The 16,728-nt window shown below is 40.6% G+C and overlaps 1 protein-coding gene across 1 annotated transcript; it reads left to right on the forward strand.

The window, feature by feature from the left end:
• Positions 1–832: 832 nt before the first annotated feature.
• Positions 833–16,728, forward strand: LOC131234772 (1,4-dihydroxy-2-naphthoyl-CoA synthase, peroxisomal). The gene is made up of 9 exons (XM_058231723.1): positions 833–1,147; positions 2,967–3,089; positions 4,228–4,329; positions 5,323–5,361; positions 5,456–5,554; positions 12,183–12,230; positions 14,007–14,102; positions 15,302–15,424; positions 15,766–16,728. Exons 1-9 carry the CDS (start codon positions 890–892, stop codon positions 15,880–15,882), a joined length of 1,005 nt encoding a protein of 334 aa, XP_058087706.1. The 5' UTR covers positions 833–889; the 3' UTR covers positions 15,883–16,728.

Raw genomic sequence — 16,728 nt, forward strand, 5'->3', positions numbered from 1 at the left:
AAATATCAACTTGTTCCAAACACTATTTCCTATGATGTGGTCCGGCTAAGATTGGGGTATACATCAATTTTGAGCTCATTCAATAAAATGATCTAGAAAAATAGATGGACGGCATGGATGAAACACATACATCATGGTGGGGCCCACAGAGGACCGACCGTAGCCATTGGCCAGTGGCAGGGTCACCTAATCCATTTACCCGCATGAAAGAAAAAAAAAAGCAGAAAGGGGGCGGATTTGGTCAGACCGCGGATCCACCGAGGTGGGTGAGACCCCTGACTGTAGGGCTAACAGTGATGTATGTTAATTAAATCCACACAGCGAAACCTTTTTTAAAGATAATTTTAGATCATATTAGAAAAAAATAAATGTGATTAAAATCTTAGACGGACCACACCACAGAAACAGTCATGATTGGATCGCCACCATAAAAAACTTCATGAGCTCTACCGGAATGTTTATTTTCCATCCAACCTTTTGATAAGATCAAAAACACCTAGATGAAGAGACAAATTAAATATAGTTTTGATAAAAAGTTTTTTTGGCCCACCATAAGTTTTTAATGCTCAATCACCCATATTTCAATTTTTGGATCACGCCCTAAAATGAGATTTCAATACTCATGGGCGGTGTGGATGTAGTCAAATACATCAAAGTGGGCCCACACTCAGGGGTAACACCCACCTAGGTGGATCTGGGGTCTCAGCTAAATGCCTAATCCGCTCTCACGCAAGGAAAGCGCTGTTTCCTGCGTATCCTTGAGAAGGTCTGAGCATGCTTAAATAAAAAAAATAAAATAAATAAAAAAACGAAATCCTTCCGGTATCTCTGTCTATAAAAACACGATATCCTGCACTGTCAAACATGCCACTATTTCTAACCTCCTCTCATGGCAGAGATAGACGTCCAGACCCTAACAAGGAGAATCGCCACCATCTCCAACCACCTTCTCCTTCCCCTCTCTTCATCTCCCTCATCTCCTCCTTCCATCCGACGCTGCAATGCTTCCATGGACGACAGTTACCACCGGACCCATGGCGAAGTGCCGGTGCACCCACCGTCGTGGCGGACCGTCGCCACCGACGATTCAGGGAAGGAGTTTACGGACATCATCTACGAGAAAGCAGTCGGAGAAGCAATCGCGAAGGTATGTTGTTTGGTTCGATCCTCTTTTTTCTTTTTTTCAAACAATTCAATCGAAAATGCGGTTTTGTTAAGTGAAATTTGGAGTTACTTACGAAAATGCCACTGGAGAAGCGATAGCAGCCACTCAGTACAAGGTTATTCACACAAGTGCCGTTGGAGAACCGGTTGCCCTTGTGGAAGATCAATGGTGTTATTTATGCATCTTCCATTGGATATAGAGTTTCTTTCGAAAATTCCATTGGAGAAGCAATTGGTTAGAAGGAATTCAGAGTCGGAGTTTTTTCCTATTGAAAATGTTGAAAGAATTGAGCAGAATATCTACACCAAAATGTCGCTAATGACCAATGGTGATTTAATGGTTAGTGGCATCTACACCACAATTTCGGTAACGGCCAAAATATCCGAAATCAAACCAAGTTTCACATGTCTTCTCTCTTTGTTGACTTGAATCAGTGTTGTATTACCATGTTGACTTCTGAATTCATGTCATGCTCCGTTCAACGGCTCCCATTTGAGTTGCTTACCGATATATATATGAGTCCGGATCCTCTGTTTGCCAAAACCACGACTTTCCTGCTTTTTTCCTCCTTTGGTGTAGAGTGATTGGTCTGTCTCAGTCAGCAATGAAAATTCAATGCATTCCACAATCACACCGTCCAATTAGATTGCTTGACGCAAACAGAGGATCCGTACTATATATATATATATATATATATATATTTTTCTATTTGCACTATCATGTTGCCAATGTAGATTTTTTTAAAATTTTTTAAAATTTATGGATGGCTAGTTTTGCAATATGGGTTTGGTAATCTCAAGTGTGGATTATGGTTCACAGAATTTTGAAGAGGCCTTAGTTGATTTCTTAAAACTAGATAGGTTTGGATTGTTCTGGTAGTGGTGGATGTCACTAGGTCATGTATACAGTATACTACCTCCACCACTATACACTTTCATGTTGGAAATGGGAATCCTATCAGAGATATTGGTGGACTTATAACGTAGTTTCCTGGTGAAGTTCTGATGCATCGGTTCTTTGCAAAACTACTTCTGGAAACTATGTGGAAAATGAGGACTTGCCCCTACAAACATCTGTACAACACAACACTTCTTTTTCTTTTTTTTTTCGCCTTATAGGATTTTACTTTCCAAATTTGCCCTTGAAAGTATCGTATATTTTCATGGGCGGAAGGCTTGTAGAGAAGAGTTGTATGTTAGGTCAATGGTCAATCTACCAGTTGTAAGTAAAGTGGAGATATTCTAAGGCTGTTTAGAAGCATACATTACAATGGCTCAATGTGCAGAAATTAATTGTAATGATGCAAAGGGAGACTTGATGACTGGACCACTGTATGATTGCCCAGAAAAAGGAATCGTATAAGCAGGCAGACCTTTCAGAAGATATACCAATATTCCATAGTGCCATCTGCACTAGCAATCTATGGCCGTATCTATATCTAGCTGCTGCTCACCCCTAAATTGTGAAAACCACAAGGCTTTGATCTTAGTTATTTCCTATTGTATATATCATTGTGTATATGTTTAATTGCAGAAGGTGCGAATTTGGGGTTTGATCATAGTTTATTCCTACTGTGGTTGGTAGATCTTTTTCTACAAATTTCTGTCCACCCATTATTTATAATGAAGATTTGTCACATTTTGTTTTGTTTGTTTTTTGTTTTTCTTTTTTAAGTATGAATTTGTCGGCTGTTGTTTGTAGTATATAGATACTCAACTATCCTTTGTTGTTGATCATTTCTCTAAAGTGTAGATTTAGAGAGTTCACAGCTTCTTCTTCTTCTTCTTTTTTTTGTTTGTAGATTACAATCAATCGACCAGAGAGAAGGAATGCTTTTCGTCCACAAACAGTTAAAGAGATGATTTATGCTTTCAATGATGCTAGGGATGATAGTTCTATAGGAGTGATCATCCTCACAGGGAAGGTACTTCATGGCATTGTTCTTCTTTCAGTTCTTGAGGACCTTGTGTCTCAGTATAGTTGAGCTCTCTTTAGGTTCTCATCAATCCTTCAGTGTGTCTTAGCCTAGACAGCATATTTATCTGCATAAGCACTGTGCTGTCTGTTGGATTTTCTTTTTAATATATCTGTAAGTGCAAAGTTATTGAGGATGAGCAACAACAATGCAGTAACACTATTGAGATAATGGATAAGGAGCATCACCACTCAAAGAGAAGGGTGTGAAACACCTTACTTTGCTAGGGTCTCAGCCAACTCATTAGCCTCCCTAGATACATGAATAAAAGAGAGATTTTACTTTCTAATTGCACTAACAGTAGAATAAAATCTTTTTGGTTCCTGTGCATTCACTGAAGCTTTAATAATTTGCAGGCTGGTAATTTTCTCATAGCCATGATATCCCAGGATTCTGGACTAGGTTTAGGATCAGGATTCAGGCTTCGTGTATTTTTAATGGGAACTGCAATTTGCTTGGTCACAGAAAGTTATATTAATCTATAGCTGTTTTGTTACCTTGGTTCTATCTTGGCAAGGGAAAGGGCTGGCAGTCCTTCGGGCTACACAAAATTGTAACCTGCAGTCTACAGGGTTCTCCACCAAACGTGGTTGGCGGGATTGAGATCCACCTGCATGATCAGGAATCCTTTAACATGTGTATCTACCTTGGATTTGTGCAAAGATCTTACTAGTCAGGCTATCTATCAGGACCCAGCATGGCCTGCCTATTTAGGCAATTAAAACAAAAGAGGCCAGTGGTTCCATTCTAAAAGAAAAAAGTAATCAACCAGATCATCAGGCTTGTCCCGCTTATGTCATTTTTGTAGTGGGGGCCATCCTTGATGGCCCACCTGTTGAATGGTTCCAACTTCCGGGTGGTGGGCCCTATGTGCCTTTCTGGGTCCAGCAACTACAATTTTTGTGGAGTTTTGCAGGGTGTGGACAACAAAAAGGGGTCCTCTTTAGGCTCTGGATCCATTCATTTTCTTTTCAATCTAAAACTGAAGATCTCGATATACCATTTCACCAATCTGATAAGGGAGCACAACGTTCCCTTTTATTTTACTGTCTGCATTCATTCAATGGGTTTAAGATTCTTTTTATAGGGCACCAAGGCATTTTGTAGTGGCGGTGATCAGGCAGTAAGAGGCCCAGATGGCTATGCTGATTTTGATAGTTTCGGTCGTCTTAATGTTTTGGATCTGCAGGTATGGCCTTCATTCTTTGCAAACCATGTCCTGCTTTCATACCTTGCATTCTTATTGGCAATCTGTCATTGATGCAAACTGGATACTTAGTTCCTCTTAAGTGTTTTGGGGTCTTTTGCTTATATTTATTTCTTTGTTTCACATCAAAATAAATTGTTTCTGTGTGGTGACGAACCATCTTATTTGTGTTTTACAAATTTGGTAAATTCATCGTCATCTAAACCTTCTACCAACTAATTGCGGTCGGCTACATGATTCCAAATAACTAAGTGATTATATTCATATTCATTTAAATGTTCAACTTCTAATCTCTTACAAAATATGGAATGGTTTTGAACATAGCTTTATATGCAAGTCGTGGTAACTCCCAAAGAATGGTTCTTGAAATACTGGGTTTATGCTTTTTTCTTCTTCTTCTTCTTTTTTTTTTTTGTTAAATAATTTTAATGAGTAGCCCAATATTTATTTAAGTGAAGAAAGGGAACAAGCAAACAAGTCGCCATTGGTTACTGACCATGGATTAATCTACCTTCCTCCTTTAGCAAGAGTGGCAGCAACTTTGTTTGCCTCTCTAGGCGCATGAAAGAAAGATGCATTAAGAGTGAAACAAATTTTCCTTATTTCACTGATGGTCGACAGGAAACTAGATGGATCCTGTGCAGTGGAAGAAGCCCATTTAATGACGTTCAAAGAGTCTCCTTCTACAATTGAGGGATATATGCCATAATGTTGGATTAACTTTCAAAGGGCATTTACTCGACTATTACTGTTTTAATTCGTGTAAGGATAACCAATCAGTGAATTACTATAACTTTTGCCACTTAAATATCAGTGGAACTATATTTCATACTAGAAACATGATCCAATAGCCAAACTTTTTTTTAAATGGAGATGATCTGCTTACAAGTGTTCTCATGGCATTTGCCTCTTAAGGAACAGATGACAGAATTCTACTGTATCATCCTCTAATCATTTATGTTCTTCTTTATGCAGGTACAGATTCGCCGTCTTCCCAAGCCAGTAATAGCGATGGTATAGACTTCTTTCCGCTGTGCACGTCCAGATCTATTTATTTATTTGATTTTAAACTTGGAGCAATAATTTATCTTTCTTATTTCAACATCAGGTTGCAGGTTATGCTGTTGGAGGTGGACATATATTACACATGGTTTGCGATTTAACAATTGCAGCTGATAATGCCATTTTTGGCCAAACAGGTCCAAAGGTGCTAGTTCTTTTTTCTGTTATCACTTGTTTGCTAGTCACTAGGTACACTTACTGATCCAAAACTGCTTTGAGACACACAAAATGGCTTACTCGGGTTACCATGTGATTGATCATACTTCAATTGTTGAAACTTTTGATTGATTTTTATAATTTATTGCTCAACTAGATCACTTTGTGCATTGGTCTTTTATAATTTTTATTCGAGTTTTTACTCTGTTATTGATCATATTTCAATTTATTGAAACTTACTGTTATATATATAATTTTAATAACTTTATGGCTCATTTGCATTTGTATTCTTGATAACCTCTTCCAGGGTTTCTCCTTTTCATGGTAGCTTTTATTGTCTTTGCACAGAATTCTCCTCTAGAACAGATTCGAAAACATTTTTTCCTGATACTCTGGTTCCCATAGGACCGAAATTGGCATGGGTCCTGATGCAGGACATGAAATTTAAATATGATGTGCAAGATTTCAGGCTTAAGATCACGTTAGTTCAGAAACAATTACACAAAAATTCTACATCCCACAGAAAAGTTCAAATATTTTTTTAAGGGGAATCTATACGGGTCCAGGCCTATACATGATAGGGCCGGATCAATAAAATTTATGAACCAAACGATGCTCAAAGATAAGAAATAATCATCCACACATGCATAGTAATCAACTCCTAATCCAAGGGATTCCCCAAGTTCAATTCAAGGAACCCTAGGGTGAGAAAATGGGGCAAATAAATTAGGGCTAATGCAAGCTAGGGTTAGAGTTTATGAAATAAGAATGAAAAGAGGAAAACAAGAAGAAAACCTGACCCAGAGAAAGCTCCTGCGTGCGGACGGTGACCCGGGGCTGACGCACGTGCGCAGGTGGGCTGACCACACGTGTGATGGAAGCCCATCTTCCCAAATTGACACCTTGGCCTTGGTCGGCCAGGGGAGGCCTCCAATCCCTCCAAATTTGACGACGATCCAGCATACGGTCTTGGTGTGGTGCTCCGTCGAAGTTTCAACCCTCCTACAGGTCCAGATTCTGGAAACTGACCATAGGGGGATGAATGGCTGCAAAAGCTGAAAAATTTAAAGCAATGATGATGATAGAAGATGAGAGATATGGATGAGAGATGGTAGGGATGGATGGGGATAGATGTGGCTTCGAAAAGGGAGGGTTTCGCACCCACTTGAATTCTCCCACAACTCACGAAAAGAGCAGAAAAATAAAGCAGGAATTTTTATAAAGCTTGAATAAGTGAAAAGAACTACAAGGGGTGCCTGTTTATAGGGAAAACCCTATACCCCAAAACCTCGTACCATATGTGCAACCTATTACTTGGCGATGAAGTAAACTAAAATAAAAACCAAACAAAGAAATCTAAAGCATTCATGATGTTCTAAATAATAACAATAAGCAAAACCTAAAATATGAAATCAATCCGACGAGTGGGCCACGATTATGAGATCCCATGATAGGCTTTTCTTGACTATCGGGACTACCCTTTTGAACAAAAACTTTGTCTTCTAGATAAGAGGCCCTCCTTGGACGTCGTCATCGATCCATATCGACGGTGGAGTCCTCCTTCTTGCGTACGTGCGTAGGGGGCCCGGTGTGCATGCGCGTGTGCGCGGGATGTCCCCATCAATTCTCCCCGACTGCGAAGATTTCACCACTGGTAAAATAAAACTCCTGAACCGCTCCGAGATGTAAGGATCAAGTCTCTGAAGCTCCTCCTCAGCGAGCCAGATATTGGTTGAAGCTGGACGTGACTTCCACTTGACTAAGAACTTCTGAAGCCCACCGTCCGACGTTGAAACTATCTGATAGTCTAGGATATCCTCTCATTCTTCTCTGGGTGTGTGAAGGTTAGATATGGTAGGTAGAGGCTGGGAAGAGTAGGTATGAGAGGTAGAGGTTGAGAAAATGGGTCGGGAGGGGTGGGTATGGGAGGTAGAGGCTGGGAAAATGGGTCGGAATGGGTAGGTATGGGAGGTAGAGACTGGAAAAATGGGTTGGGGCGGGTAGGTATGGGAGGTAGAGGCTAGAAAAATGGGTCGGGATGGGTAGGAATGAGACGTAAAAGCTGTGAAAATGGGTCGGGAGGGGGCCATGGGTCAAGGGAAAGGTCTGGGGAATCAGGATGGTTAGGTGAAATGCTGGACAATCCGTTAATGACCCCTTGAAATGCAACTAGATCCTCCACGTTGAATGTGGAACTAATTCTCATGAAGGGTGGAAGATTTGCCAAATACGTATTGAGACCGTTTCGTTTTATAATTTTGAATGGTCCAGCGCTATACACGTGTAATTTTCGAACGGCTCCCTGAGGGTACCGCTCTGGCCTGATGCAGATCATGATAGAGTCCCTTACATTGAATTATTTGAAACATTTATGTTGGTCTACAGAAAGTGAGTAATGTTCATTACTAGTCATGATTTTCTGCCTGATTTCTTAATGTCATAAATGAATAGGATGCGCAAAAGACTCTGCAGGCTCTGACGGCCTATGAAACAGTGACATAAGGACAAGATCAATAGGTTTTCCAAGTTTATAACCAGTAATAACTTCAGAAGGACTGAGACCTGTGGACCCATCAACAGAACTATTAAACGCAAACTCGACTGTAGGTATTATGATGACCCATGTTCTGGTGTACCCTATATCCTATATAGGGAGAGACTCATCCAGTAGATCATCAAGAAAGACATCATGAAACTCATCCACTACTGGAATGGCCTCAGTGGATAACTCTACACGAGCCTCTTGTGCACTCTCTCTAGCCACAAAGTCGTACATGTTGTACCACTCAAAATAGTGGTCTTGATGTCCCTCATGGGGTGGGTGCACAGGTGCTTGCCCATGACTGATTCCTTGGCTAACTCCATTCATTGGTCTATCCTCCTGGCCACTTGCCTGAGATTGGACATCCACCCCAATGGTGGGGTTTGTCCTGGCGGAGGTCCCAAGTTGGGTAATGGCACATCAAGTTGTTCAAAGTATTGGTCCATATCTAAGCGCTTACCCAAAGACTCAATCTGCTGGGATAGTTTGCTTAATGACTCTAGCAGTTGCTCCATGTTTAGTGTAGGATGTAAGCCAAAACCATGACCTGTACGTGTGGACATACACTTGTTAACTTCACCTAAGGACTTTCTAGGACGACTATATATAACTAAATAAGACTAAATAATCCTATGAGACTCTATATGAGGGAACTATGCAATGTTACTAAAATTCAACAATATAGTTGACAAAATAAGGAACTATGGACTCCTAAATGCCACATATGATGGACTGGATGCATGAAGGACTCAAACAACCTAACCCTAAATGAGTAATGTATTCTCCTGTAAGAACCCTAAGATCTGATACCAAATTTGATGCAGGACATGAAATTTAAATATGATGTGTGAGATTTCAGTCTTAAGATCACGTTAGTTCAGAAACAATTACACAAAAATTCCACATCTCACACAAAAGTCCAAACATTCAATTAAGGGGAATCTATGCGTGTCCAGGCCTACACATGATAAGGCCAGATCAATAAAATTTATGAACCAAACGATGCTCAAAGATAAGAAATAATCATCCACACATGCATAGTAATCAGCCCCTAATCCAAGGGATTCCCTAAGTTCAATTCAAGCAACCCTAGGGTGAGAAAAGGGGGCAAATAAATTAGGGCTAATGCAAGCTAGGGTTAGGGTTTATGAAATAGGAATGAAAAGAAGAAAATAAGAAGAAAACCTGACTCAGATAAAGCTTCTGCGTGCAGACGGTGACCTCGGGCTGACGCACGTGCGCAGGTGGGCTGACCGCACGTGTGATGGAAGCCCATCTTTCCAAATTGACACCTAGGCCTTGGTCGGCCAGGGGAGGCCTCCAATCCCTCCAAGTTTGACGACGATCCGGTGTACGGTATCGGTGTGGTGCTCTGTCGAAGTTTCAGCCCTTCTACAGGTCCAGATTCTGAAAACTGACTATAGGGGGATGAATGGCTGCAAAAGCTGAAAAATTCAAAGTAATGATGATGATAGAAGATGAGAGATATGGATTGGAGATGGTAGGGATGGATGAGGATAGATGTGGCTTCGCACCACCGTAGTTAGCCCTCCGAAAAGGGAGGGTTTCACACCCACTTGAATTCTCCCACAACTCATGAAGAGAGCAGAAAAATAAAGTAGGAATTTTTATAAAGCTTGAATGAATGAAAAGAACTATAAGGGGTGCCTATTTATAAGGAAAACCCTATAACCTAAAAACTCACACCATATGCGCAACCTATTATTTGGCGATGAAGTAAACTAAAATAAAAACCAAACAAAGAAATCTAAAGCGTTCACAATGTTCTAAATAATAACAATAAGCAAAACGTAAAATATGAAATCAATCCGACGAGTGGGCCACGATCATGAGATCCCATGATAGGCTTTTCTTGACTATCGGGCCCACCCTTTTGAACCAAAACTTCGTCTTCTAGCTAGGAGGCCCTCCCTGGACGTCGCCATCGATCCAGATCGACGGTGGGGCCCTCCTTCTTCTGGTGTACGTGCGTAGGGGGCCTGACGTGCATGCGCGTGTGCGCGGAATGTCCCCATCAGGTCCATATGGTTTTATGTTAGTGCTGAAATGTACAAATTTCTCTTCGTTGCATCCAACCATATTTGTTGAGTTAATTAGTTTTGCTGTTGTCTTGCTGTTGCATATAGGCTGAGTAGGTTAACCAACTTCCCCTATTTACGTGTTGAGGAGAAGAAAGTGATTTTTGGGAGAAGAAGTTTTAGAGAGCTAATCAGCTCTCTAACCTTATTTTAGTAGACATAAGAAAACCCTGATACAATAAACGTATGGTGCCTGAGGAGCGCTCAAATATACACTCTAACATTCCCCATTGAGCTGAAGCATAAACGTCAGACATGCCAGCATGTTCACAGTATCACGAAGATGAGAAGAATGAAAAGCCTCAGTGAGAATGGCAGCCAACTGATCTTGGTAATGAACATGAGGCGTAGACAGCAACCCCGATGAGACCTTTTCATGAACAATGTGATAATTGATCCTGATGTACTTAGTTCTTTCATGAAAAACAGGATTTGAGGCAACATGAACTGCCACTTGATTGTCACAACTCACAACAAAGTGGAATTGGTGTAGAAACTTCAGCTTGACCATCCTTACAGAGAGACTGAAGCCATAAAATTCTGTTACCATGTTGACGAGATGAAAATGAGTTTTCAGTGAATGAAGTATTGGAGAGCTAATCAGCTCTCTAACATTATTTTATTACACATAAGAAAGCCTAATACAGTAAATGTATTGAGTCCTAAGGGAGCACCCAAATATACACTAACAGCATGGATAGTTGTTATGATGCATTAACTTAAGGCTGGTGCTGCTAATTAATTTTAAAGTGGCCTTATGCTCGCTGCTTCATTTTTCTCATTTGGGCAGTCATAATCTTCTTAGGATGCTTAGACAATAAATTGCCATGCATGTGACAAGACAAACATCTTCTTCTTCTTCTTCTTCTTTTTTGCTTAGACAGATTTATTGTGGGAACTGCATACAACTCTCTCTATAAATATCCTCCTGAACTGAGTTTGCATTGAGGCATTGTTCGAATTATCCCCGATATTATTGAAGTATCCCTGATATTTTTTAGTTAGTTATTTTTTAGTCAGCTTTATGAATCATGTTTCACCAAAAATTCCTTAGGACCTATCTTTAGCAAGTGAAAAGGCCTTTATATCTATCCTCATCACCTCTCCATCCAATGTCCTTTCCTCCATTCAGGCCCATTAACCCTAATCAAAGTTCTCTTCCTTACCCTTACGATTGCTGGTTTTCTTAGCACAAATTTGAACCGTCTCAATCAGTTCTCCATCATTTAATCTCCAATTGGAGCTACTGTAAGGTTGCTTGAATGGCCTCATTCTTAGTTCTATCCTTCCTATTCTTTCTGGACATCTCAAGATCTTCATCTTTTCCGCATCCATGCTCTTCTTATGTTGCAACTTGCATCTTAAATGCCCAACACTTCACTTGATATGGGATAGCCGGTCAAATAGTTGTATTGTAAAATTCCCCTCTTTTTTTCTTTTTTCTTTTTCTTTTCTTTTCTTCTTCTTCTTCTTCTTCTTCTTCTTCTTCTTCTTTTTTTTTTTTTTTGTGGTAGAAAATTATCCTTAGTTTAATTGGAATGTGTTGATCGCATAGCACTTTAGAGGCAAGTCCACTTTCTACATCCAATTCTAATTATGTTGGGGAACATCCTCCTCTATCTCCCAAGTCCCATCCTTTTGAATGGGAATAAAAAAGCAAATCACTTCTAGGAATATCTTGGCTATTGATTTTAACCAGAGCCTTGCATCTATGACTGTTCTTTCCAAAGTTGCATTTGTATTGGTTCTGCTGATTTTTAAACCTCTAGATTCTAGTGCCTTGCTACACCTCCAATTTAGCGTTGGCCACTCTTTGGTCTCATCAACCATACCATGTCATCAGCAAGCAACATATACCAAGGGAACTCACCCTGCTGATACTAGCGGTTAATTCATCTATGACATTGACTAGTGCTAGTTGGGAGCTTTAGTGTCGACTGTCGTTTCATAAATCTTTTGTGCAATGCTTTTTGCAGGTAGGAAGCTTCGATGCTGGTTATGGAGGTTCTATCATGTCTCGTTTGGTAAGCTTCAAAATTGTTTGCGATGTCTTTATTTTTATCAATTTCTATCTTATCTTTGCTGCATAATCCATGCAAGGGGATAGTTTTGTCTTTCTTTGGAGTTGTTCACCGATTTGCAGCACTTTTGCCTTTTCTTTGTATTTTTTTCTTGCTGCTTGTATTGTACCCTGTAAAGAAATTAAAAGGAGTGTGTGGAGAGATGGTTCAAGATGAGATTGTCAAACAAAAATACTTGAAAAATATTTGAGTAGATTTATATGAATATAGTGTTATTGCATTGTTTAGCAACGTGTTGATGGATGAGCTTGGATATTTTAATACTGATACGGACAGAAATTCCTGACTGCCATATAACAGAACTACGTTAAATATAGAACTGAGTACTGGATCTCTATGCTATAGTGGTTGAAGCTATAAATTACTTCATGTTTTTTTCATATTCCTTCACAGAGGAAGAATTTGTCTGGCTGGAATTGTACCCTTGTGTTGTATGGTGCTTGCCTTTTGCGACGGCACGGTGTAGGCTTGGTACTCATAAATAAAAAATAAAAAAAAATGAAAAGCTGTTTTCCTTGTGCTGCCTCATGTGATTTCTGGATCCCACACATCACTTGCCACGCTTGTTTGTTGGTTAGGACCCCAAACATCAATGTAGTACCTTGGTTTGTCAAAGACTTATGGACCCCAAACATCAATTGCCCTGCTGAAAACTCCTCTTTCTAGTTCTTCAGCTACCTGCTCTTTATCCTTAGATCCATGTAAATTTTGGAAGAATAAAATATCATTCCTTCTGTTATAGCATTTGTCTGAAAAAAAGAAAAGAAAAAAGTCCAAGACATTCAGGTCAAATCAAATTCCTTATCTTCTTAATTGCATTTTTCGCAATTTGCGGAATCTTAGTATTCTTATTGTTGCTTTGTCCTAGTGAAAGGAAGTATTGTGGCAATATATTTCGACCCATTCCTGTAAATGATTGTAGAGAAAATCAGATCTTGCACTGTCTTCTGAATCTTGGGACCAAAAGGGATGCTTTAATTTTGTTAGTCTGCTAGATTGGAGATCGAAACATGCAAACTAGAATAGTATATGTTAGGGAAACATTGTCATTTTCAGCCATGTTGCCCAGGTATGCCTTCAATATGGATTTTGCTCTTGAAAACGAAGTGTTGGAGATGCCGAAAACACCCACTTTGGAGTGTCTGGGTCACAAAGATAAGGGTGTTTATTTCAAACATGTCAACTTCTTTGGATCAAGTTCCTTCAAGGATGTTTGCTAATCTTGCATGTCTATAAGGCACACATACCCCCACATGTGCCAACATAACAGAAGTTATTAGATCCATGCTGTCCATGAGGTGATCCCTACCATTTTTTACTCCCTGTCAAGAATCAGGCTGGTCTATAATCAGGTGGGCCGTAGTTTTGAAACAAATAGATGGCTATGAAGTTACTTCCAAGTCATCCATTTGTTCCTAAGATTGTAGACCACTTGAAGGGTGGACTGGGCTAATTTTCAGGCCAGAGCATCTGCATGGTGGGAAAACCTGGTGGACATCTATGATCTCACACCTGTGTGCCACGTTGGCATTTGCGGTGGCGTGTACATTGGCTGCCTTAGGCAACCATGATTAGCAACTCTCCTCTGAACCTTAATCTGGGCTGGTTTAGCTTGTTCAACTGATAAATGTGTGTATTTGGCATGGTTCTGGTCTTTTTTTCATTGACCTGACTGTCCTTCATTTTCTAACTCTTAAGACTTCCTTTCTTTATTATTAGGTTGGGCCGAAAAGAGCACGTGAAATGTGGTTTCTCTCACGATTCTACAATGCTTCTGAAGCTGAGAAAATGGGACTAGTCAACACTGTGGTGCCGGTAAGTTGCCGATAGAAGGGTAATTTTGCTACTCTCCCTCATGATGTAATGCAGGACAATTAACTACTTGCTCTAAAAGCTCGAAGTATTAGAGCATGATGAATTAATCCCTTTATCTCATAGTCCAGGCCCCACATCTCATGGGTTAGGACCTCGGCCGAACCCCCCATCGTGGGCAACAGGCCGCCCACCCTAAGTGTGTCCCTGCATCCCACAGGCTACCCCACTCGAGCCCGGTGTGAAATGCTTATTAATCACCCCCGGTGAGGAGTCTCGAATACAAGACCTCCCCCGTGGGCCCCGTCCACCCTGAGTGTGCCCCTGCATCCTATAGGCGACCCCACTTGAGCACAGTGTGAAAATGCCCCTGCATTAATCACCCCTTGTGAGGAGTCTCGAACACGAGACCTCCCGCTCTGATACAATTAACCACTTGCTCTAAAAGCTCGAACCGTTAGAGCATAGCGAATTAATCCATTTATCTCATAGCCCAGGCCCCACGTCTCATGGGTTAGGACCTTGGCTGAACCCCCCTCTCGTGGGCAACGGGCCGCCCGCCCCGAGTGTGTCCCCGCATCCCACAGGCTATCCCACTCGAGCGCGGTGTGAAATGCGCATTAATCACCCCCAGTGAGGAGTCTCAAACACGAGACCTCCCCCGTGGGCCCCGCCCACCCCGAGTGTGCCCCTGCATCCTACAGGCGACCCTACTCGAGCCCGGTGTGAAAATGCCCCTGCATTATGATGTCATATATAGAGATGCATGTCTTGATGTAGTTCCATGCACACATTTGCAGGTTCCTTTATATATATATAATTATCATCTTTCTTCTACATTTAATTCTCTTTGAAATATATAGATAGGCATTCAGGGGCCCTTACCCAAGTTTTTCAACTTGAAAAATGGCTGTGTTAGGGCTGGGTTATATCCAGAAAGCAATCAAGAACAGAAAATTTTCTGCCCTAAAAAAACCAACATCCGAATTACTTGCATGGATGGAAGAACACCCTATCAGCCTCGAAATACAGAAGCATCCAAACATATTCTAACATACATATGCGACCTCTGGTCAAGAAGATTAAAATCAAGTCAATCTTATCCTAACATAAGCTGTAAGAATTCACAACATGCTCTACACATAAGTTGGTGGATTGACTGATATTTCATTTTTTTTATTTTCTTTTTTGCTCTTCTACAGTTAGAAAATTTAGAACAAGAGACGGTGAAATGGTGCCGGGAGATCACAAGAAACAGCCCAACTGCAATTCGGGTGATGAAATCTGCATTGAACGCAGTCGATGACGGCCATGCTGGCCTGCAGGTTCCCTTCTTTTATTTTTTAAATAAGACCTAAGACCTCCTTTAGGCTGCATTTGGATGTCCAGAAGATTTATGGGGAAGATACTTTTCTCCTATAATCAATTCTAGAAAGTTTTTGTAGGACCTGAAACAATCTGGATGCTGATATGTGGTGGAAAAAAGAGGGAAACTGGCAATGCAAAGAGATGCAGTTCCTCATATTCTTGTAACATCCCAAATTTCAAATGCACAGCAGAACAAAGAACCATCTGTTACCCCAAAGCATGAGTTGTTCTTGCAATTTGGGGCACATTCAAACACACTCAAAACTCCAACTGACTAGTGATTTCATTGGATATGCAGGAGATGGCTGGCAATGCTACATTGATGTTTTATGGCACAGAAGAGGGGGCTGAAGGGAAGAAGGCATACCTGGAACGTAGGCGCCCAGACTTTTCGAAATTTCCTTGGCGGCCTTAGGGACCTTTTGGATTTGCGCAAAGTTGTATTGTGACGAGCAGTTGGAGTTACAGTATATGTCCATGGTTTGTCAATTCCCCTATGCAAGGAAAACAATGCACTCTGGACAAGTAGTCATGGATACATGACTTGTAGACCATGGATTGGGTATCTCGGTTGGATAGGTGGCACTACTTGTCAATAACACTTTACGGTTTTAGTGCACACGAGGATCACATTTATTTGTATTCATGCATGACATGTTCCAGTGCCCCACGTGTGTGACCATCAAGCATCTCACATATGGCACATGTAGATGCTCTGTGTGTGACCGTCATGTGCCCCTAGTTAATCAAAATTGATTTACCAACCAATCAAAATTTGATTAACTATATCAATTTTAATATCCCTAATTAGGGATATTAAAATATGGCACATATGTGAATGTTCCACCAACCAATCTTTAAGTTCCTTACTTGTACGCCTATCTATCCCGTCTATGTTCCAGGGTGTTTGACAAACAACAGACAAAACAACTAGTCAGCAACAGCGTGACCAGCTTAGCTCTGACAGCATTCCATCTTGTTAGCTGTGACACAACTTTGCCTGAATCCAAATTGGCCCTTAGTGTTACTTTCTGTGTTGTCTTATGCTTTGGTTTTTATCTGAACATTTCTTGTGATAAATATGTGCTGGAAATGGTATTGTTGCCCGTCCAGACGGAGTATAAACTTGATGTGTATTTTGTGTTTGGTTTCAATAAGTTCCTGCATTATCATTTCTACATGTCATGTCAGTGCCTTTTGGCAACCCGATAATTGATATGTTACTGATATGATCTGATGAGCTTATCTTTACATTTGGAAA

This window comes from Magnolia sinica, chromosome 19 (genome assembly GCF_029962835.1).
Source record: "Magnolia sinica isolate HGM2019 chromosome 19, MsV1, whole genome shotgun sequence".
Lineage (NCBI taxonomy): Eukaryota > Viridiplantae > Streptophyta > Magnoliopsida > Magnoliales > Magnoliaceae > Magnolia > Magnolia sinica.